This window comes from Pseudorasbora parva, chromosome 11, assembly GCF_024679245.1.
Source record: "Pseudorasbora parva isolate DD20220531a chromosome 11, ASM2467924v1, whole genome shotgun sequence".
NCBI lineage: Eukaryota > Metazoa > Chordata > Actinopteri > Cypriniformes > Gobionidae > Pseudorasbora > Pseudorasbora parva.
This window is the reverse complement of record NC_090182.1, coordinates 45780109-45803250: the sequence shown is the minus strand read 5'-3', so window position 1 is coordinate 45803250 and position 23142 is coordinate 45780109. Positions and strand designations below refer to the sequence as shown.

At 37.1% G+C, this 23142-nt stretch overlaps 3 protein-coding genes across 3 annotated transcripts in view; 2 read left to right on the top strand and 1 right to left on the bottom strand.

Moving 5' to 3' along the window:
• The window catches only part of irf2b (interferon regulatory factor 2b), a 42319-nt gene extending 36171 nt beyond the window's left edge, over window positions 1–6148 (top strand). The window contains 2 exon segments of the mRNA XM_067458094.1: window positions 5339–5354; window positions 5357–6148. Of these exon segments, the coding sequence (XP_067314195.1) occupies window positions 5339–5354; window positions 5357–5613 (273 nt within the window). The 3' untranslated portion in view covers window positions 5614–6148.
• Window positions 1–23142, bottom strand: part of gnpda2 (glucosamine-6-phosphate deaminase 2) — a 469370-nt gene that overhangs the window by 201659 nt on the left and 244569 nt on the right. The window lies entirely within an intron of this gene.
• The window catches only part of enpp6 (ectonucleotide pyrophosphatase/phosphodiesterase 6), a 29129-nt gene continuing 22428 nt past the window's right edge, over window positions 16442–23142 (top strand). The window contains exon 1 of the mRNA XM_067458092.1: window positions 16442–16772. Within this exon, the coding sequence (XP_067314193.1) occupies window positions 16535–16772 (238 nt within the window). The 5' untranslated portion in view covers window positions 16442–16534. The remainder of the gene's footprint in view (window positions 16773–23142) is intronic.

Genomic DNA, 23142 nt, shown 5'->3' with positions numbered 1-23142 from the left:
TGATCCCACAATGATGGGAGCGTGAAATTGTCCAAAATGTCTTGATGAATTATTAAGAGTTCTTTTTACTGGAACTAAGGGGCCAAGCCCAACCCCTGAAAAACAACCCCCCTCCACCAAACTTTACACTTAGCCCAATGCAGTAAGGCAAGTCCCGTTCTCCTGGCAACCGCCAAACCCAGACTCGTCCATGGGATTGTCCGACTGAAGCGTGATTGGTCGCTCAGAGAACACGTCTCACTGCTCTAGAGTCCAGTGGCGGCTGCTTTACTCCACTGCATCCCACGCTCTGCATTGCTCTTGGTGGTGTAAGGCTTGGATGAGCTGCTCGGCCGTGGAAACCCATTCCATGAAGCTCTCTACGCTGTTCTTGAGCTCATCTGAAGGACACAGAAGTTTGGAGGTCTGGAGCGATTGACTCTGCAGAAAGTTGGAGACTAATGCTCACTGTGACCCTCAGCATGCGCTGACCCCGCTCTGTGATTTTACGTGGTCTAACACTTTGTGGCTGAGTTGCTGTTGTTCCCAATGGCTTCCACTTTGTTATAATCCCACTAACAGTTGAGCGTGGAATATTTAGTAGTGAGGAAATGTCAGGAATGGACTTATTGCACAGGTGTCAGCCTATCACGGCCCCACGCTTGAGTTCACTGAGCTCCTGAGAGCGACCCATTCTTTCACTAATGTGTGTAGAAGCGTCTGCAGGCCGAGAGCTTGATTTATACACCTGTGGCCATGAAGAGATTGAACACCTGAACGCAGAAATTTGGAGAAGTGCCACAATACTTTTGGCAACATAGTGTAGATGTGTTTAAAGCCACACAACTAACTGGTCTTGTGGTTCAACATTTCATGCCTGAAAGGCTGTGGCTTTTCCTAGTTCCTGTTTGCAAGCACACAGTATCTGTCCACACATGCGAGTTCCAGTGTGTATCTGGGTAAATCTGACCTGGCAGACACACACGCTCAACCCCCTGTTTCAGTTCCTGTACCTCAGAACTCTGATGCAAAACGAGACGAGGGGAAAAGAGAGAGAGAGAGAGAGAGAGAGAGAGAGAGAGAGAGAGAGAGAGAGAGAGAGAGAGAGAGAGAGAGAGAGAGAGAGAGAGAGAGAGAGAGAGAGAGAGAGAGAGAGAGAGAGAGAGAGAGAGAGAGAGAGAGAGAGAGAGAGAGAGAGAGAGAGAGAGAGAGAGAGAGAGAGAGAGAGAGAGAGAGAGAGAGAGAGAGAGAGTGAGAGAGTGACGTGGGGCTGATTCCGGCAAATGTGCTGTGGCTTGCTAGAGAACTTCTTTTGAATTAGAAAGATAGAAACTGTGATTCACGCAAAGAATTACTGTAGAGGATTGTCGTCAGCTTTCACGGGCTGACTGAAATGTCATTTTGGCTTTGAGGGAAGGGGGGGTTTGCTTCACCTGCAAAAGCACAAACTTCATGGCTTCAAAACTAACGTGTGTATAAACAGTTGCAAGAGAAAGACTGAACCGCTTGCAGAATCTGTGAAAATAAGAGGGATCAAACAAAATGCATGTCGCTTTTTATTTAGTCCTGTCCTGAATGAGATATTTACATAAAATATAAGCAGAATTTATAAGAATGACCTGTTCAAAAAGTGAATGAACTGTTAAAAAAGATTCTTAATCCTGTTTTACTGCAAAAATACTACATAGTGGACCTTTAATCCTGTGTGTGGTTCCCTGATGATCCCATGGCTGGTGAACCACACACACTCACACACTCTCTCACACACACACACACAGCCATGGATCATCAGGGAACCACACACTCACACACTCTCTCACACACACACACACACTCACACACTCTCTCACACACACACAGCCATGGATCATCAGGGAACCACACACTCACACACTCTCTCACACACACACACACACACTCACACACTCTCTCACACACACACAGCCATGGATCATCAGGGAACCACACACTCACACACTCTCTCACACACACACACACACACTCACACACTCTCTCACACACACACAGCCATGGATCATCAGGGAACCACACACTCACACACTCTCTCACACACACACACACACACTCACACACTCTCTCACACACACACAGCCATGGATCATCAGGGAACCACACACTCACACACTCTCTCTCACACACACACACACACTCACACACTCTCTCACACACACACACAGCCATGGATCATCAGGGAACCACACACTCACACACTCTCTCACACACACACACACACTCACACACTCTCTCACACACACACAGCCGTGGATCATCAGGGAACCACACACTCACACACTCTCTCACACACACACAGCCGTGGATCATCAGGGAACCACACACACACACACACACACAACCGTGGATCATCAAGGAACCACACACACACACACACACACACACAGCCGTGGATCATCAGGGAACCACACACTCACACACTCTCTCACACACACACAGCCGTGGATCATCAGGGAACCACACACACACACACACACACACACAGCCGTGGATCATCAGGGAACCACACACTCACACACTCTCTCACACACACACAGCCGTGGATCATCAGGGAACCACACACACACACACACACAGCCGTGGATCATCAAGGAACCACACACACACACACACACACACACACACCACAGCCGTGGATCATCAGGGAACGACACACTCACACACACACACACACAGCCGTGGCTCATCAGGGAACACACACACACACTCAGCCGTGGATCATCAGGGAACGACACACTCACACACACACACACACACACTCTCACACACACACAGCAGTGGATCATCAGGGAACACACTGGATTAAGAATCAAGGGTCATGACCTTTTGAACAGGGCTGGTTTTATATGCTCAGCTCTTTTGTCTCTGTGTAAATCTCCTGGTTTATTCGAGCGGTCGTGTCACTCACACCGGACTCTACGTCTGCCTGAATGCTGGACTTGGAGGATTTCTGAGCTCTGCTTGAAGATCTTTTGTCCTCAGTTTGAGTTTTTGTGATAAGTTTGCGCTCACGTGGCGTCAGGAAGCCAGCAGGTCCTGCAGTCTGATGATAGCCGGTCTGTCGGAGTAACTCTGTCAGGAAAAACAATAGGAGCTATAAATAATAATCATAGCTATAAATAATCATTAATGTGAAGCGCAGTAGAGAGAGCTGTCAGTCTGAACATGAGGCCAGCGTCTCACAGCTTCTCCAGAGAACAATCAAAGGCATCAAGCTGTGTGTGAGGGAGGAAATGGTGTGTGTGTGCGGCGGGGATTATCGTCATCTCAACAGAAGGAAGTGTGTGTTTTTATGACGGCCTCAGGTTGTAATTCATGAAAATATATACTGATATTTCCTGGTTAAAATATTGACAGATTGTTCAGTTCAGGTGTCAGGTCACGTCACATGACAGATTTCATCATGTTTTAATTTCATTTTAAACAGTTATTTATAGATGTTATTTTTACTTATTCGTTACTTTTATTATAATGACTAGCATTTAAGAAACCCCATTTTGTGAAACCAGGAGCCCCAGGGCCGAAAGGGAGTTTAGAGAAACTAATAAAATAATACTAATAAAATGAAAATATTTGATTATAGTCATTTAATAAATAGATATTTATAAAAAAAATCAAATATGTATTTTTTTTAAATATTAAAATAAATAATTATAAAAGAATAAGCTACATTTTGATTAAAATAATAAATGCTAATTTATTTTAAAACCGTGTGAAGTAAAAACGAATAAAAAACTAACTAACAAAACCTTTGATTATAGTCTATAAAAAATTATATTATAATAAAAACGAATCTAAATATTTATTTATTAATTTAAATAAAAAAGTACTAAAATAAATAAATAAAAACAAACAGTTATAATAGATTAAACTAAATGTTGTTTAAAATAATGAATACAAATTGATTTAAAAACCGTGTAAAAATAAAAAAGTAAATTCATAACTAACAACTATCAAATAACTTACTATTTGTGATTATAGTAAATAAATAAATATATAGTTTATTAAAAACATTTAAATGTTTATTTATTTAAAAATAAATAAATAAAATTGATTAAACTCAATTTTGATTCAAATAATAAATGTGGAAAAAATAAAATAATAAAAATAAAATTAAAGTAAATACATAACTAAAACATTTGATTATAGTCAATAAATAAATAGATATTTAAAAAAACATATTTAAATATGTATTTATGTAAAAAAGTATTAAAATAAATAAATAAATAATTATAATACATTAAACTAAATGTTGTTAAAATAATAATAACAAATTGATTATAAAGCCATGTAAAAAACAAAAACAAGTAAAACAATATAAATAAAATGAAAGAAAATGCATCACTAAAAACATTTGATTATAGTAAATAAATAGATATTTTAATTTTTTTGAAATATTAAAATAAATAAAAATGGTCAAAAGTATATAAAGCTAAATTTTGATTCAAATAATAAATGTGACTTTTTGTTATATATAATGTATGAAGAGTTCAGCCCCTAAAAGCTACTTTAGTCAAAAATTAGATGACAATGCTGAGTGAATGCTCTCCGCATATAATATACATTCATAAAACAGTTTGACTTTAAACCCTCTGAATCGCAGCCTCAGCCCATTCAGAAGGAGCGATGCTTTTAGATAATCATTGATCTGAAGCGCTGTCAGTCTGAACAGAAACCTGTACATGGAGACCTGACAAAAACGCTTATTTTAAAGAAAAATGTCAGATGGATTTAGAGCCTTTTATATAAATACACTCTAAAAATGCTGGGTTGTTTTTAACCCAATGTTGGGTCAAATATGGACTAACCCAGTGATTGGGTTGTTTTAATCCTGTGGTTGGGTTAAATATTTGCTTAAGACAACCCAATCGCTGGGGTTAAAACAACCCAACTGCTGGGTTAGTCCATATTTAACCCACCATTAGGTTGTTTTTTTTACCCAGAATTTTTTAGATATATATATATATATACTCTAAAAAATTCTGGGTTGTTTTAACCCAATGTAGGTCAAATATGGATTAACCCAGCAGTTGGGTTGTTTTAACCCCAGCGATTGGGTTGTCTTAAGCAAATATTTAACCCAACCACAGGATTAAAACAACCCAATCGCTGGGTTAGTCCATATTTGACCTACATTGGGTTAAAACAACCCAGCATTTTTTAGAGTGTAGCCTCCTCCCCCTAAACCTACGCCCATATATTTTTTTTCCTATTATATAAAAGTTTGAAAACCCCGTGTATTGTATAGCAAACGAGTGTTTAATATGAGCATTTGCTGTTTGTTGTAGCGTGATGATCACTGACGCGTCTCTGTTTTGCCCTGCAGCGCATTCAGGCCACACTATTGGACTCGAGGACCAGAAGACGCGGATGCCTCTGCCCAGCATGTCCTCTTTCATCTCCCCCGACAAGCCCAACTTCAAGATAACCACTGTCGAGACTCCGCTCCCTTCTCCGACGGGACGATCCTGGAAGCTCGCCCCCTTCCCCTCGCCCCCCCTCGGCCCCGGAGCCTCGGCCCCGCCGGCGGCCCACGAGAACCGCGCCAGCGTCATCATGAAGACCTCGGACGTGTCCAAACCGTCCGTCAAGAGCTGCTGATGATGCGCCGCACCTCGTCCCGTCAGGAGGGGAACACTAGCACCGCTTTTGGGAACGGACCTACGAGCTCACAGGACAGACATGGACCAATCCTCCCAGACAGGAAGTGACCCGTGAGCTTAAATTCAGGGAGATTGTGAGCGCAGTGACATGTGATCCCAAAGCCATTCTGAGTGTGTATGTGTGAGTGTGTGTGTGTGTGTGTATAGGAGGGGTCGTATTTTTGTCCCAATTGTCCTAATTGCCTTTAACCGCCCGAGCACCTTATGCAGGAGAACTGGCCCAAAGTGACCAGTGACTTCAGCAGCTCGCAATCAAGGATAGACGTTATGAGCCTGCTCTTGAAAAAAAGAACATATGCACATCATAATCTAACTTATCTTAAGACCGTCAGTGCGAGCGAATATATTTTTATACCTTTACGCAAAATGGCATTTTACATTATAGGCCCTGTGCTGATGACAATGCAGGACATCCTGTGTGAATTTGTGGTTTTTATGACAAAGCACTTGTTTTTATGATTTTGTTTTTTTTTTTAAAGAAAAATGTAACCTTTTATTAATGTCTGTTTCTACTGTATGTGAACGTAAAGATGTGTGTGTCCTGCTTGTCTCGTGCCTACAGCTGTGTATTCGAGTCCCAGATCATGTGCGTGTGTGTGTGTGTGTGTGTGTGTGTGATCTTTATATGCAAGGGCTTCTGTAATGATTTCCTCAAGATTCTGGTGTATACGAATCATGTGATCATAAGAATAAATGACAGACGGCACTGTTTGGGTCAGAGTTGGGTCGTTTGCTCCGTAACGAAACTGAAGAATCGCTTCGTCTGTTTGGATTTATATATTCGAGTCATTTTTATTTTTGTGGCTGTTTTTAATCAAAATCTGCTTTTGACTAGTTTAGATGTTGGAAGGCAATTCTTTTCTCATGTCTCTTGCTCATTTTTTTCTATTATTTCGCTTCTGTGAAACGCTTCTCAGACAAGAACAAATGTGGGGCGGGGCTTGATTTAGTCTGTGGGGGATTGATTGGACGGCTGTGGTCTGCTATTGGTGGATCTCATGTGAGTGACAGGTGGCCCCGCCCTCGTCATCAGAGAAGAGATGAAGAGGGAGAGGAAGATATTCTGACTCAAGATTACATGAATTTAAAACAATAATGATGTGAGCGGATAAATCAATTGAACTGTAATATTCCATAAGAGTGGTCATAATTTAGATTTCCTGCATACATCACATCGATAGCACTGACATCTGCATCAACTCTCATGTTGAACAACGGCTGGTGTTTACTTAAACTCATCAGATCTGTCATTCACACGTGTAAATAACAAGCAGCAACCTCCCATAGTTTCTCTTGAAGCCAATTCGACTTAATCTGCAGTTCCTCAACTGGCCACTAGAGCGGCTCCAGAAGGAGCAGAATCTCATTGAGCCTCATGTTAAAATGCCCAACTTTACAGCAGAATAAAACATGTTTACAGCCTGGTACAAACTGTGGTTTTGGTCTTTACGGCTAATTTTGACCTTCATGACAACTGTGAGGGGGGTGAGTTTATCTATAACTCGTTCGTTTACATTATATAAAGCCTTAAAGTTCTGCATAATTAAGGGCGTGGCCACTTTGAGTGACAGGTGGATTGCCCTGTTAGACACTGTCCATATTTTTTTACAGTCTAGGTAATCACACAAAATGTGGGGTAAATCTCACTTTAAAGCTCCACTGTGTGATATTTTCCCCCATCTAGCGGTGAAAAGGTATATGACCATCCAGTGAATATTAGTTTCAGTTCTCCTACGGTGGCTGATTTAGTCCAAGATTAACACGGCAATCCCCCTCTTCACATTCGACACGGTGCCATCGAGTGTTAAAACGCGAAAGTCGGAGCTTGACTTTACGAGTATGTCCCTCTTTGGCTACTGTACTTTCAAGATGGAGGAGCAACATGGCGACCGGCATTCGAACCCCTCACCCGTATGTATTTTCAATGGCATATTATAAACTTACGAGAATACTTTATTACTTGAAAGAAGTAAATATACATTAATGAGCACATTTTTTGAAAGAACTAAGTGTTTTTAGCTAAGAATAAACTAAAAACGTTACACAGTGTAGCTTTAAAGTTTTGTTAAGTGCATTCTGTGCAACGGGTCATTTCTGGTATTCTGTGCCTTAGTTTTGGCCATCGTAAAATGTAAAAAATCCTCCGTTTTTAAAAGAAAAGCATGTTGTGTGGAGAGCGGGGCACAACCTAACGCTTTTTGACTTTCTCAGTTTGTGTAAATCCTCTTGGCAGGGGCGTAGCCATCTTTTCAGAAGTGAGGGGGACAGAAATGTCGTAATACCATTTTTTTTTTTTTAAACCAAAAAAAAAATAATTTATCGCATCTCTTGCTTTTAATTGGGCAAGATATCAAATACACTGCTGAACAATAACCAATAATTAATATCTATAATATTATTCTCCTATTTTTTTTTTGCCAATTTTATGATTGGTTTATATACTACAAACACTTCTGCATTAAGACTCCATAGATTTTATGCAATGTATATATATATATATATATATATATATATATATATATATATATATATATATATATATATATATATATATATATATATATGTATATATATATATATATATTCTGATGTAACTCATCTGTTCTCTATGTGAATATATAGTAAAATGTAATTTATTCCTGTGATCAAAGCTGAATTTTTCATCATTACTCCAGTCTTCAGTGATCCTTCACTAATCATTCCCATATGAGGATCTGATGATCAAAACACATTTAGGATTATTATCAGTTGTGCTGCTCATGGTGATGCTTAATTTTCTAAACATTTGTGGTAAAATTAAAAAAGAGTGAAATTAATACTTTTATTGATCAGACATGCATTAAATTGATCACAAGTGATCTTTTTTATATTACAAATTAGATAATTTATTTAATAAATGCAAATAAATGCTGTCCATTAAACTTTCTATTCATTAAAGAATCCTGAAAAATAACATGTAGGCTATCATGGTTTCCACAACATTTTGGGAACTGTTTTCAACACAGATAATAATCATAAATGTTTCTTAATTATGAAATCCTCATCTGAGAATGATTAGTGATGGATCATGTGACACTGAAGACTGGAGTAATGATGATAAATTCAGCTTTGATCACAGGAATAAATTACTATATATTCACATAGGGAAAAAAGCGGTTTTAATTTGTAATAATGTTCAAAATATTACTGTTTTAACTATTTTCGATTACATAAATGCAGCCGTGGTGAGCAGAATACTAAACATTAAAAAAGCTGCATTATTCATATGATACTTTATTGTCAATAAATAGCCTACATTGAGATGACTTAAAAAACACACATAAAGCATATATTGTCGCACTCGTCTGATTGTCGTCGTCACGTTTCATCACTCATAACGATTGTTTTCCTTCAGCTGCAGCTCCAGCTTGACAGGGTATTACGAATTCACTTTTGGACTTTCTGAGAGCGCCCTCCTCTTATTAAGATTCGGAAAAAATTACAGGTCATGCATAGATAATTTTTTGTCTCTGAATTTAAATCTTGATGTATTCACATTGGTTTCTATGTAAATACACTTGCCCCTGACCTCAAGAAGCGCGCTATCAACCGAGTTTAGAGAAGGCTGTCGTTAGCGTCCCTGTTAACTTGTCCGCCCCCGCACAGGGTAACACCGGTTCGAATCCCGCTCGGAACGGGTCGTCTAGGATCGGTGAGACCCAGTAAAAGTGCGGGGGACGAAAATACATTTTATTAAAAGTGAGGGGGACACGTCCCCCGCGTCCCCCGCGTAATCTACGCCCATGCCTCTTGGGGTTCAGAGTATTTAATTTTTACACATTAATTTCACACATGTCTAGTACAATTATGTGGTTTTGTTTCATTAATACGTTTTTTCTTGATTTACCCCGAGAGAATGGAGGTGAATGTGACAACATGCCCCACAGGTGGAGGAGGAGGCTATATAATAACATGAGCAAATGACAGCTTAAAATATTCCTGATATAATCAAAAAATACAAGACAAACTAAAAGATTTTGTCAATAATATACAACTATTAACTTTTTTAAATAAAAAAATCAATAAAATACGGGGTTTTTTTGACAACAAACACATCGCTAAACACAGCTATACAGCAGTTCAAAACATAATAGCCTAATGAATAATTTCTGAGCATTGACTCTCAGTCATTATTTACATTTTTCTTATGGTTTCTCAATAGAATTAATAAAAGTATAGATAGATTATAATATCACAGTTCTCATAGGGGCTCATTGTAAGCAGTGTGACAACATGCCCCGCCTGCGCGACTGGTGTTTAACCGCGTCTTCTGCTGTTAGATCAGCATTAAAGAACGATCTCAATAACAGATATAAGATTACAATAATATCAGATTTGTCTTATTTTAAATTAACACAAAAACAGAAATTGAAAAATGTATTTAAGAAATTTACTTTTGCCATGGTAAAATACATATTCAGTGATTTTTTTGTACATTTTGGCGCTATTTTTTCTCTATATAGCCTTATGTTGATATGACAATTAGTAAATGCAGTCAGTGTCGTCATCCTGGCATGTGTGTGTGTGTTACGGTTACAACTGACCCGCGTTAGGTCGAGCCTCGCGCCACTATTATAGTGTCATAATAGAGTTATGGAAACATTTAAAAAATATATATATTATGCGAGCCCAGCTTGAGTAAATAAATAATAATCATTTATTAAACTAAATAAATTAAATAGAAGATCAAAAATGTCCACCCTTTTAGGAACAGATACGACTGCCTCAAGGTGTTTTTCTTAGAACTACATTATTTATACATCAGTAGCCTATTCTCATAGAATGATTGGTGTGTGTGTGTGTGTGTGGGGGGGGGGGGGGGGGATTAACTGAAAAAAAGGTGTCTAACAGGTTGGAAAAATAATAACATGGTGATATTTTGAACGCATTTTTATCAAATAAAGAATTGCATGGTCTTTAAAACCGTCATTAAAACCCTTAACATATAAGGTTGACCACATACATTCTGAGAGCTAAAATTAGTAACAATATTAATACCATTGAAAATAATAAAGTATGTCACCCACTTGCCCAAGTGGTTCTCCCTCCAAAGAAGCTATGACTGCTTTATGATATGATGATATGATATGATATGATATGATATGATATGATATGATATATGATATGATATGATATGAATATGATATGATAGGCCTATATGATTGATATATTATATGATGCTGCTGCGTCCAAAAATGAATTTATTAAAACGCACAATGTTTTGATCTGAAGGTCTTCGTCAGGCTGATGGGTCGAAACGCTGCACATCAAATTGATAAGTACATTTTTTTTACCGACTTTTGTTTACTCTCTGGTGAAGTGCTTTATATAGGATATATATATATATATATATATATATATATATATATATATATATATATATATATATATATATATATATATATATATATATATATATATATATATATATATATTGAGGGTATATTGAAGGTTTTTAATTAAATGAATAAAAAATATATACATTGAGAGATATTAAATAAAAAAAATATATAAAGTGTATTTATCATGAAAATGGCATACGCAAGAGGGAAAAAAATGGTGGTTTGGTGGTTCAAAATGCTGTAAAATGTTCAAAATTATTATAATTTTTTTTACTTCAATATGTCTAGAGCTCAAATGGTGTTACTTTTGAAAACTTTTTGGGGACACGATAGGCACCGAATCCTAGGAATGACCCGCATGTGCACATAAACAATGCACTGGACACCACACACATTTTAAACACTGCAAAAACAAAAACAAATGTTTTTGATTTGTTACGAAGAAGAAGAAATCATGAGTGTTTCTCGTTTGGGAGATTAATATTATTTTCTGTAGAAATGGCTCGTCTGTCCTTCGGTGTGAATCTGTGGGATATTTTTCCAGCCTATATTTTAACACACACCAAGCAAAAATCATAAAGACTTTAAATTGCTCGACAAGACCTGGCCTGAGGAATAAAGCCAAACCACTGATGAAGCACACTCGTTAGTTAACACACAGGTGTAATGTGCCCTTCGACACAGATCAATGACCCTATAACACACACCGTTCAACCAGGGTCACACACACGCACACACTTGAGCTTATTGCACAGCCTAGTGGAGGAGTAAACGCACTGCTCGTTCTGCTTTACTAGCTTCCAGACACAAGAGGTCAGTACAGAGCTCAAGTTATTGTCTTTACATAACTTTATTCAGCTGGTTTAAAAGGACCGTCGAGGTTTATTTGAGTTCAAAACCCACGCCAGCTACCTTTAAAACGAAGGAATTTGCATGTTAATTAATCCTCGAATGAATGGAAGTGAAGGAAAACAGATTGAGCTCGTTCTCGTTGAGCATAATGGAGGGTTTAAGAATCCTCTGAACTCTAATGGGAGAGTTTAACACTAGCTCATTATTATAGTTAGACTGTGACTAACAGCGATATTTAAGGGGCAAGAATCTGTCTTACTATTGCTTATACAGACACACACACACACACACACACACACACACACACACACACACACACACACACACACACACACACACACACGCGCGCGCGCGCGCGCACACACACACACACACACACATAAATGTATACACATAGAATTTTATAATAAGAATAATTGATTTTAAATAATTGCTGTTATTAATGCACTTATTAATGCTGTTATTAATGAACCTATTAATGCTGTTATTAATGCACTTATTAAATTAATGCTGTTATTAATGCACTTATTAATGCTGTTATTAATGCACTTATTAATGCTGTTATTAATGAACCTATTAATGCTGTTATTAATGCACGTATTAATGCTGTTATTAATGCACTTATTAATGCTGTTATTAATGCACTTATTAATGCTGTTATTAATGCACTTATTAATGCTGTTATTAATGCACTTATTAATGCTGTTATTAATAAACCTATTAATGCTGTTATTAATGAACATATTAATGCTGTTATTAATGCACTTATTAATGCTGTTATTAATGCACTTATTAATGCTGTTATTAATGCACTTATTAATGCTGTTATTAATGCGCTTATTAATGCTGTTATTAATGAACCTATTAATGCTGTTATTAATGAATATATTAATGATGTTATTAATGCACTTACTAATGCTGTTATTAATGCACTTATTAATGCTGTTATTAATGCACTTATTAATGCTGTTATTAATGCACTTATTAATGCTGTTATTAATGAACCTATTAATGCTGTTATTAATGCACGTATTAATGCTGTTATTAATGCACTTATTAATGCTGTTATTAATGAACCTATTAATGCTGTTATTAATGCACTTATTAATGCTGTTATTAATGCACTTATTAATGCTGTTATTAATGAACCTATTAATGCTGTTATTAATGCACTTATTAATGCTGTTATTAATGAACCTATTAATGCTGTTATCAATGCACTTATTAATGCTGTTATTAATGAACATATTAATGCTGTTATTAATGCACTTATTAATGCTGTTATTAATGCACTTATTAATGCTGTTATTAATGCACTTATTAATGCTGTTATTAATGCACTTATTAATGCTGTTATTAATGAACCTATTAATGCTGTTATTAATGAACATATTAATGCTGTTATTAATGCACTTACTAATGCTGTTATTAATGCACTTATTAATGCTGTTATTAATGAACCTATTAATGCTGTTATTAATGAACATATTAATGCTGTTATTAATGAACCTATTAATGCTGTTATTAATTAACCTATTAATGCTGTTATTAATGAACCTATTAATGCTGTTATTAATGCACTTATTAATGCTGTTATTAATGCACTTATTTATGCTGTTATTAATGAACCTATTAATGCTGTTATTAATGCACTTATTAATGCTGTTATTAATGCACTTATTTATGCTGTTATTAATGAACCTATTAATGCTGTTATTAATGAACCTATTAATGCTGTTATTAATGCACTTATTAATGCTGTTAATGCACTTATTAATGCTGTTATTAATGAACCTATTAATGCTGTTATTAATGAACCTATTAATGCTGTTATTAATGCACTTATTAATGCTGTTATTAATGAACCTATTAATGCTGTTATTAATGCACTTATTAATGCTGTTATTAATGAACCTATTAATGCTGTTATTAATTAACCTATTAATGCTGTTATTAATGAACCTATTAATGCTGTTATTAATGCACTTATTAATGCTGTTATTAATGCACGTATTAATGCTGTTATTAATGAACCTATTAATGCTGTTATTAATGCTGTTATTTATGCTGTTATTAATGAACCTATTAATGCTGTTATTAATGAACCTATTAATGCTGTTATTAATGAACATATTAATGCTGTTATTAATGAACCTATTAATGCTGTTATTAATTAACCTATTAATGCTGTTATTAATGAACTTATTAATGCTGTTATTAATGCACTTATTTATGCTGTTATTAATGAACCTATTAATGCTGTTATTAATGAACCTATTAATGCTGTTATTAATGCACTTATTAATGCTGTTAATGCACTTATTAATGCTGTTATTAATGAACCTATTAATGCTGTTATTAATGAACCTATTAATGCTGTTATTAATGCACTTATTAATGCTGTTATTAATGAACCTATTAATGCTGTTATTAATGCACTTATTAATGCTGTTATTAATGAACCTATTAATGCTGTTATTAATTAACCTATTAATGCTGTTATTAATGAACCTATTAATGCTGTTATTAATGCACTTATTAATGCTGTTATTAATGCACGTATTAATGCTGTTATTAATGAACCTATTAATGCTGTTATTAATGCACTTATTAATGCTGTTATTAATGCACTTATTAATGCTGTTATTAATGCACTTATTAATGCTGTTATTAATGAACCTATTAATGCTGTTATTAATGAACCTATTAATAAAGCTAACTTAGCTCTAATAAAAGTTCCTGTATGCGGTGTACTCGCTTTTACACATGCTCGCTTTTTACACTCGCTTTTACACATGCTAATATTGTTATTAATGCACTTATTAATGCTGTTATTAATGCACTTATTTATGCTGTTATTAATGAACCTATTAATGCTGTTATTAATGAACCTATTAATGCTGTTATTAATGAACATATTAATGCTGTTATTAATGAACCTATTAATGCTGTTATTAATTAACCTATTAATGCTGTTATTAATGAACCTATTAATGCTGTTATTAATGCACTTATTAATGCTGTTATTAATGCACTTATTTATGCTGTTATTAATGAACCTATTAATGCTGTTATTAATGCACTTATTAATGCTGTTATTAATGCACTTATTTATGCTGTTATTAATGAACCTATTAATGCTGTTATTAATGAACCTATTAATGCTGTTATTAATGAACCTATTAATGCTGTTATTAATGAACCTATTAATGCTGTTATTAATGAACCTATTAATGCTGTTATTAATGAACCTATTAATGCTGTTATTAATGCGCTTATTAATGGCCTACGTGTGAAGGCAATGCACAAGAAGCCTTTGGATAAACAAAGAAATCAAACGTGAGTAAATATGGGCGTGGCTTTCCAACAATATCGAGAACTGAGGGACCTCAAGGGGCTGAAAAACGACTCATTGCTGGCTGTATTTCTGCTGGACAGGTAATCTTTCATTTTGATTATACATTTTTTCGGTTTATGTTTCCATGAAGCATGTCTCAAGAGCACATGAAGCTGCCTAATATATCTAACATAACATTACTTAGCATAAAGTTACAATATTATACACTTAGCCATTAGTAGAGATGATAAATACTCAATATGCTTAGCTCAAGTTGATCGCTGTTGTGTTGAATTTCGCAAAATTTAACTTTAGATAACAAAATGCATGTGTAAAAGCGAGTACACCGCATACAGGAACTTTTATTAGAGCTAAGTTAGCTTTAGCTACTGATCAACAATGCTTTCATCATGGAAACTCTTACATGCAAAACACGGTATATGTTATGAATCTTACACGAAATTCATCTTCATCACAGTATAACTGATGTTAATGGAGAAAAAAAAATGTTTCAATGCTACCCGTTTTTAGCTTTGCCTTATAAATATAACTAGCTCGTTACCGAATTAAACAAAAACATATTTTAAACTTTACCAGTATCGGTATTCTAGCTTGATAGTGAGGACTAAAATACATCTTATTTGTTTATATTCATACTGATAAAGTTAGATGTTTTATTACATATGATTCTGACACTATGTGAATACATGCACACTGCTTGTCTGAGGTAAATAATGCGTCTTCCAGCTGATTGGTCGGTGAGGCGCGTTCATGTGTTTTGGGGGCGTGGCTTTGGAAAGAGCCCAGAAGGGTGAAGGTGGAGTGAATGGAAATAATGAGCTGTCTTTAAAACAGTCGTGAGAGGTCTACAGACACTCAAATTTTATACTTTCTTTTTTAAAGTACTTACATTTTAATTATGTATTGATATATAAAGCACGTTTAAACAAATTTGGAAAAAAAATGTTTTTTTAACCAATTCTTACCTACCCTACCTTTAACTGATGAGTGTCAATACAATACAGGATAAGACAAATAACACATGAAAAGGAGAGATTGCATTTTTTTTCCTTTACATATTTATTTGTAATCAGTCTACAAATCGATTTTTCATCGTTTTTATATTGCCTACAGTGGCATTAGAAAATTGAACATTATATATGCACGAAATCAAAAGGTCAGCAGTAAGTATGCAGTGGTGCACGCCCATCGGGACGGCGTTTCCCTGAATCAGCAGATGAGTGTGTTCTTCTGTCCGTCAGTTCGGCTCTCAGCAGCGGAGCATCATCATGAGTCCAGCCGCGCGGAACGCATCCATCCTCGGCTTAATCCTCCTCCTGTCCCGCTGCTGCGACGCGGACCGCAAACTCCTGGTGTTTCTCATCGACGGCTTCCGCTATGATTACATGGACGATTTACAGAACCTGCCCGGATTTAGAGAGATCGTGGAAAACGGTGTGAAAGTGGATTACCTGACTCCAGATTTCCCCAGTCTGTCCTACCCGAACTATTACTCTCTCATGACAGGCGAGTCTCACCAACTTTTCATCTTTCTTTTTTCTCTAACAAATGCAATCTTAAATATTTAATTTTGTTTTGATAAAGTACTTCAAACAAAAAGCCACCATATGTTGCAATCTCGCGCAGCAGTCTTTCATGTTTTATAGTAATAGTTTATATAGTATATAGTATTAGTTTTATATAGCCTAGTATTACACTCTAAAAAATGCTGGGTTTAAAAACAACCCAAGTTGGGTTGAAAATGGACTAACCCAACAATTGGGTTGTTTTAACCCAACGGCTGAGTTGTTTTAACCCCTCAATTGGGTTGTTTTAACCCAGCGGTTGGGTTAAATGTTGCTTAAAACAACCCAATTGCTGGGTTAGTCAAATTTCAACCCAACTTGGTTGTTTTTTAACCCAGCGTTTTTTTTTTAGAGTGTAGTCTTTTTGAACGGGAGGTTTGACCAGTAACTGAAATGCAGTGAAATATGAGAGATTATAAACTCCTGGAGCTCTTAATTAATCCCATATGCTTGCGTGAAGCCTTCACATACAAACAAATCATGACACACACCTTAATGCTTTCCTTGTGTGAGATTTTATGCACTCTAGAAAATGCTGGGTTAAAACAACCCAAGTTGGGTTGAAAATGGACGAACCCAGAGAATGGGTTGCTTTAATCCAGCGATGGGCTAACTGGTGCCCAACCTGCTGGGTAGTTTTATTTAACTTATCTATTGTTAAAATTAACCCAAAGTATGTTGGAAATTAATATTTATTAAAATGTTTAATAAACAAACATTATTAATACGTTTAACAAATAATAATTAAACAATAAACATGTATTACATTACTTGAAAGTTAACTTTTTGATTATTATTGTTGCCTCTTGTAATTATGTATCTGATTTTGAGTTAATTTTAAGCGAGCCATGTAGTAATTTTAAACAATAATTGGGTTGAATAAAACTGCCTTGCACATCGGACAAACGTTTAACCCAACCACTGGGTTTGTCGATTGGGTTGTTTTTAACCCAGCATTGTTTATAGTGTAGCTCACTCATATTCCCGTGGACGGCACTCTCACTGTAGAACAATAGGAGTCCGTGGGATCTCAGATCTGCTCATTGATTATTGATTATTGATTGAATGGGGTTATTGATTATTGATTGAATGGGGTTATTGATTTTTGATTAAATGGGGTTATTGATTATTGATTGAATGGTGTTATTGATTATTGATTGAATGGGGTTATTGATTTTTGATTGAATGGGGTTATTGATTATTGATTGAATGGTGTTATTGATTATTGATTGAATGGGGTTATTGATTTTTGATTGAATGGGGTTATTGATTTTTGATTAAATGGGGTTATTGATTATTGATTGAATGGGGTTATTGATTTTTGATTGAATGGGGTTATTGATTATTGATTGAATGGTGTTATTGATTATTGATTGAATGGTGTTATTGATTTTTGATTGAATGGGGTTATTGATTTTTGATTGAATGGGGTTATTGATTATTGATTGAATGGGGTTATTGATTATTGATTGAATGGGGTTATTAATTGAATGGGGTTATTGATTAGGGGCCAGCACAGAAAAACAGCTCGCTCTCACTGGGGTTTATACATCACAGCAGAACCTATATAAGCAGATAATTGCACTTTTCTTTCTCAGGATTTCTGTCTTGTTTCCAGTCCAAATATACGATAATTCTTAAGTTAAGATGCATTTTCTAGTTAAGTAAAATGAATGACATAAGGGGGCAAAAAGCACAATCTGGTTTCTGTTTGCGACAGAAATAAGAAACATTAAGATTTCAATCAGAATCTTTTCTTTTGGTCTTATTTTCCAGAAAACAAGAAAAATATCTTATGTAATTTTACTTATAGTGAATGCATCTTGATTTAAGAAACAAGACATAAATACCAAGTAAGGAAAGCAATTTTTGCAGTGTTTATATTTTAAAATATTAATTGAGACTTTTTTTTTTGCTTGTTTAATTTTTAATTTTTTTAAGATAAATATTACATTACAGTAGAAATTAAAATTTGAGAACAAGCTCACTGCTTAGTCCTGTTTGAAGTTATCTTAACGTGAGCAGAAGGGCAGTTTTTTTATAGCATATTTCATAAGATCATGTATTCTTAACTACAATATGTAAAACTTAAAGAAGAAAATTGAAAAAGAACTCTGGTCAAAATTAGAGAACACTTTCAGATCCCTTCAGGTTATTGGTGTTAATCTGGCATCTGCTGCTAATTTCCTTAATTATCTGGCAAAGTCTATTAAACTGGCAGCAAACTTTCAAATCTTCACTGACTTTGCAAGATGGCAAGCTGCTCTAACTGAAAGTGATAGTTCACCCAAAAATGAAAATGTGATGTTTATCTGCTGACCCCCAGTGCGTCCAACATGTAGGTGTGTTTGTTTCTTCAGGAGAACACAAATGAAGATTTTTAACTCAACCGTCGTCATATAATGCATCAGAGTCCTGCACGGGTTCATTTTTGGAGACCTGCCCCCGCCTGTACCCGCAGGTTTAGCACCAGATCCGACCCGTGACCCATGAAAATATCACAATTAAATCCACACCCGCCCAGACCTGTTAATATTTGGCCCGTTAGCCGACCCGTGCCCGCGATAAATCACACGCTAAAATCATTCCAATTAAAATGCTTTATTTGTTATCTTGCACCTCTCTCAACATCAACAGCTTCATGAATGGGCTAATGAAACCGGCTCTGCCTTTAAAGACTCATTGTCAACAATTTCATATACTCCACTCACCAACTTTACTGTACTTTTGCTTCATCCATTGCTACTCCTGCAACGCTCGCTCCATCTGGGCTACGAGAGGGATCAACAAAAGTTGCACCGTCGCAGTGATGGTGACGTGATGGTCAAATGGCATATCGTTGTTGTGTGTGTGTGTAACGGTAATTTGGACATAGACATTTTCTATGGGGCGGCAGTGGCTCAGTGGTTCATGTAGGTTGTCTACAAACCAGAAGGTTGGTGGTTCAATCCCCGGTTCCACCTGACCAAGTGTCGAAGTGTCCATGAGCAAGACACCTAACCCCAGCTGCTCCCGACGAGCTGGATGGCGCCTTACATGGCTGACATCACCGTCGGTGTATGAATGGGTGAATGTGAGGCAAAAATGTAAAGCGCTTTGGATAAAAGCGCTATATAAATGAAGTCCATTTACATTGTAATACAGTACGTTCGGTGGGGAAGAAGGAGATGAGAACTGGCGAATATTTAAAAGACTTTAACCAAACAAAACGAAAGTAACGCGGGCAGCCCCTCACGGACAACTGCCACACACACACACACACACACACACACACACAAGAAAACGTACACACAACTCAACGTCAAATCCAGGTCTGGTGAGATCTTTTATTGGTGTCGCTCCTCCTTATATGCCTCAAGCTCCCACTTGAGGACTCGAGACCGGTGTGGCTCGCAGCTAACGCTCATTCGCCATCATGCCCCGGTCTCACTCGCTCTCTCGCTCGTCCACCTCACCACAGAAATATTGGACATATTTTTCATCCGCGCTACTACCTGCCCGCACAGAGTTAATTATCCGCCCGCATCGCCGACCGTGAATTTTATAAATGTCACAATCCACCCGTTTTAGCCACTTTTATGCGGGTACCTGCGGATACCCGACCCGTTGCAGACTCTATAATGCATGTCAATGGGGTGTATTTCTATAAGAGTGAAATACACAGACATACGAATCCATATTAAACCCTGCTGCTCACAGCAACACATTGATGTCTTAAGACACGAAATGATCAGTTTCTGTGAGAAACACAACAATATTTGTGTTATTTTTTACCTCATATCAGACGAATCTCATCTAGTATTCCCAGCGCCATTACTTCTGCAGAGTAAGCTCAAAATCCCGGCGTGATCATAGATATATTCACATAGATGCCTCATTCGACCGATCCCAGGCACTAATGAGGGATCGATATATATATGATCGTGCCAGGATTTCGACCTTCTTTGATGTGTAACAAAAACTAAGACGAGTTTACAGTAATTTTTAGAGCATGTTTGTTCCTTTAAATAAATCAGAAAAATTAAGGAGTATAAAACACAAGACAAGTCAGTTCGTATAGCCAAAATCATCAGTGGATTTACAAGACAACAAATATATACCCAGCATAACAATTGTCACAGGGTGTTTTGGTGTTGGGTTCATGTTCAATGTTTAAAGGTTTTCATGTTCACTGTAATGTTTTGTCATGCACTTCCTGGTTTCGTTATGTGGTCTATTGTCATGTGACGTGTGTTCCTGCCTCGTGTTCCTGTGTCATGTTGGCTGCGTCCGAAAACCTAGTCAGCTGACTCGTTGCCTCGCTGCCTCACCAGACAATGACTCTGCAGCGTTTGGCATGAAGGCATCTCACAGAACTAATTTCGGACAGACTTCTAAGGCAGTGTAACAGTTTAATGATCTACAGCTAAATAGAGAGAGCTCTGGACCTGGTGATAACTAAACACATATTTAATTATACAGTAGTGATTTATTTGCTAGAAATGACACCAGAAGTGTAATATTTTGGTAAAAAACTTACATTTAGGGCCCTATTTTAACGATCTGAAACGCAAGTGTCAAAGCGCGAAGCGCAAGTAACTTTGTGGGCGGGTCTCGGCGCTGTTGCTATTTTCCCGGCGGGATAAATGGCTCTTGCCCCCGGCACAAATCTAAAATGGGTTGGTCTGAAGTAGCTTCATTATTCATAGGTGTGGTTTGGGCGTAACGTGAATAAACCAATCAGAGCGGCATCCAACATTCCCTTTAAAAGCAGCTGCGCAAGTTCCATTATGGGTCGCTATTATTATGGCGTATTTACCAGCCGCACGCCAGGAGCGGTTCACAGCCGACGTGACTGATGTTCTTGTAGAGCAGTGAAAGACAGAGGAGTTGTGTTGTATGGGGATGGGAGAAACCCACACAAAATAGCGTCGGTTTCACAGTTTTTTCAGTTTTTCAGTCGATTTTTTTCCTGGTTCTTGACGGACAAACCAATTTGTCAGATGTCCTTATATACAGATATGTCTGGCCACTATTGGGCAAACAGGTCTGATCCTTAATTACTACAATTAGCCTGAATAATTTGTAAGCTAGATTTATGCCTATTTTTTCACATCTTCATGGCACACCACAATGATTTCCGTCATCTCATGTGTTCATATTTTTTTAGTGTAACAATTTATGATTTGCAAAAATAACTGTTGCATCTGTGTAGATTACATGAGCAAAGTGTATGTGCGTTGTGCACGCTATACATTATGGCCAAGCATGCGCCCTTAAAATAGCATAATGAACATCCGCGACGCGCTGCTGACTTTAGACTGGGTTTTTTCTGGTCAGTGGTGCAATTGTTTAATGGAACAGCAGAATAGCACCAGGGATTGTTTGCGCTGGATCACGCCTCCTTTTTTGCGCTGAACCGCCCAGGGAGCGCAAGTTCATTCACTAGTTTAGCGACGTGCTTCTGTGGAGTGAAAAGCGCGCTTTGCGCCGGTGCAAAATAGGAATGACACATGCGTCGGCGTACAAAGTCAATTGCGCTGAGTGCAAGATAGGGCCCATACACACAAACTGACCCGCAAACAAAACTTCTGGACGCCATCTTTTTCCCCCAGCTCAACTGTCACTGAATGGAAAGCACAGGATTGTGGGATATCAAAGGCAGCGAAGGACACATCTATGCTGCCTTCAAACATCGATCAGATGAAGGTTTCACAGGAGACAGGAAGTAGAGCAAACATTAGATTCGGACGTAGCTCGATGCCTTCCTGCCTTCAAATGTGTCCTCCGAAGGCAGCATTTTCCAGGTTTCGGACGCAGCCGTTGTCATTGGTTTATGGGTTGATCATTGTTCACAGGTGTCCCTTGTCTTGTCATTAGCCCTTGTGTATTTAAGCCCTCATGTTTGCCATAGTCTTGGTCTGTTATTGTATGTGTAACCTGCTGTTGGTGAGTCCTTTATGTCAAGTCTGTTTAAGTCAAGTCTTTTGTTTAATGTTTTGAATGTGGAATAAACTGCACTTGGGTTCTCAGCCTTGCTGCCTCAGTGGAACTTCGTTACAACAATTGCACAATTGTGAACGTGTGTGTGTGTGTGTGTGTGTGTGTGTGTGTGTGTTAGAGAGTGTGATGGGTAGGTTTAGGGGTAGGGGCAGTGAAGGGGGATAGAATGAAGCGGCGTTGATAAAACGCTAAAAAGTGATTATACGTCTTGATAGCACGACAGAATGGCATATGAATTGGCTTGTCATACACATACGCCATTTCATGAGATCAGTCTGTGTGTGATGCAGTGCCGTCTAAGGGCTGAAGATCACAGGCATCCAGTTTGG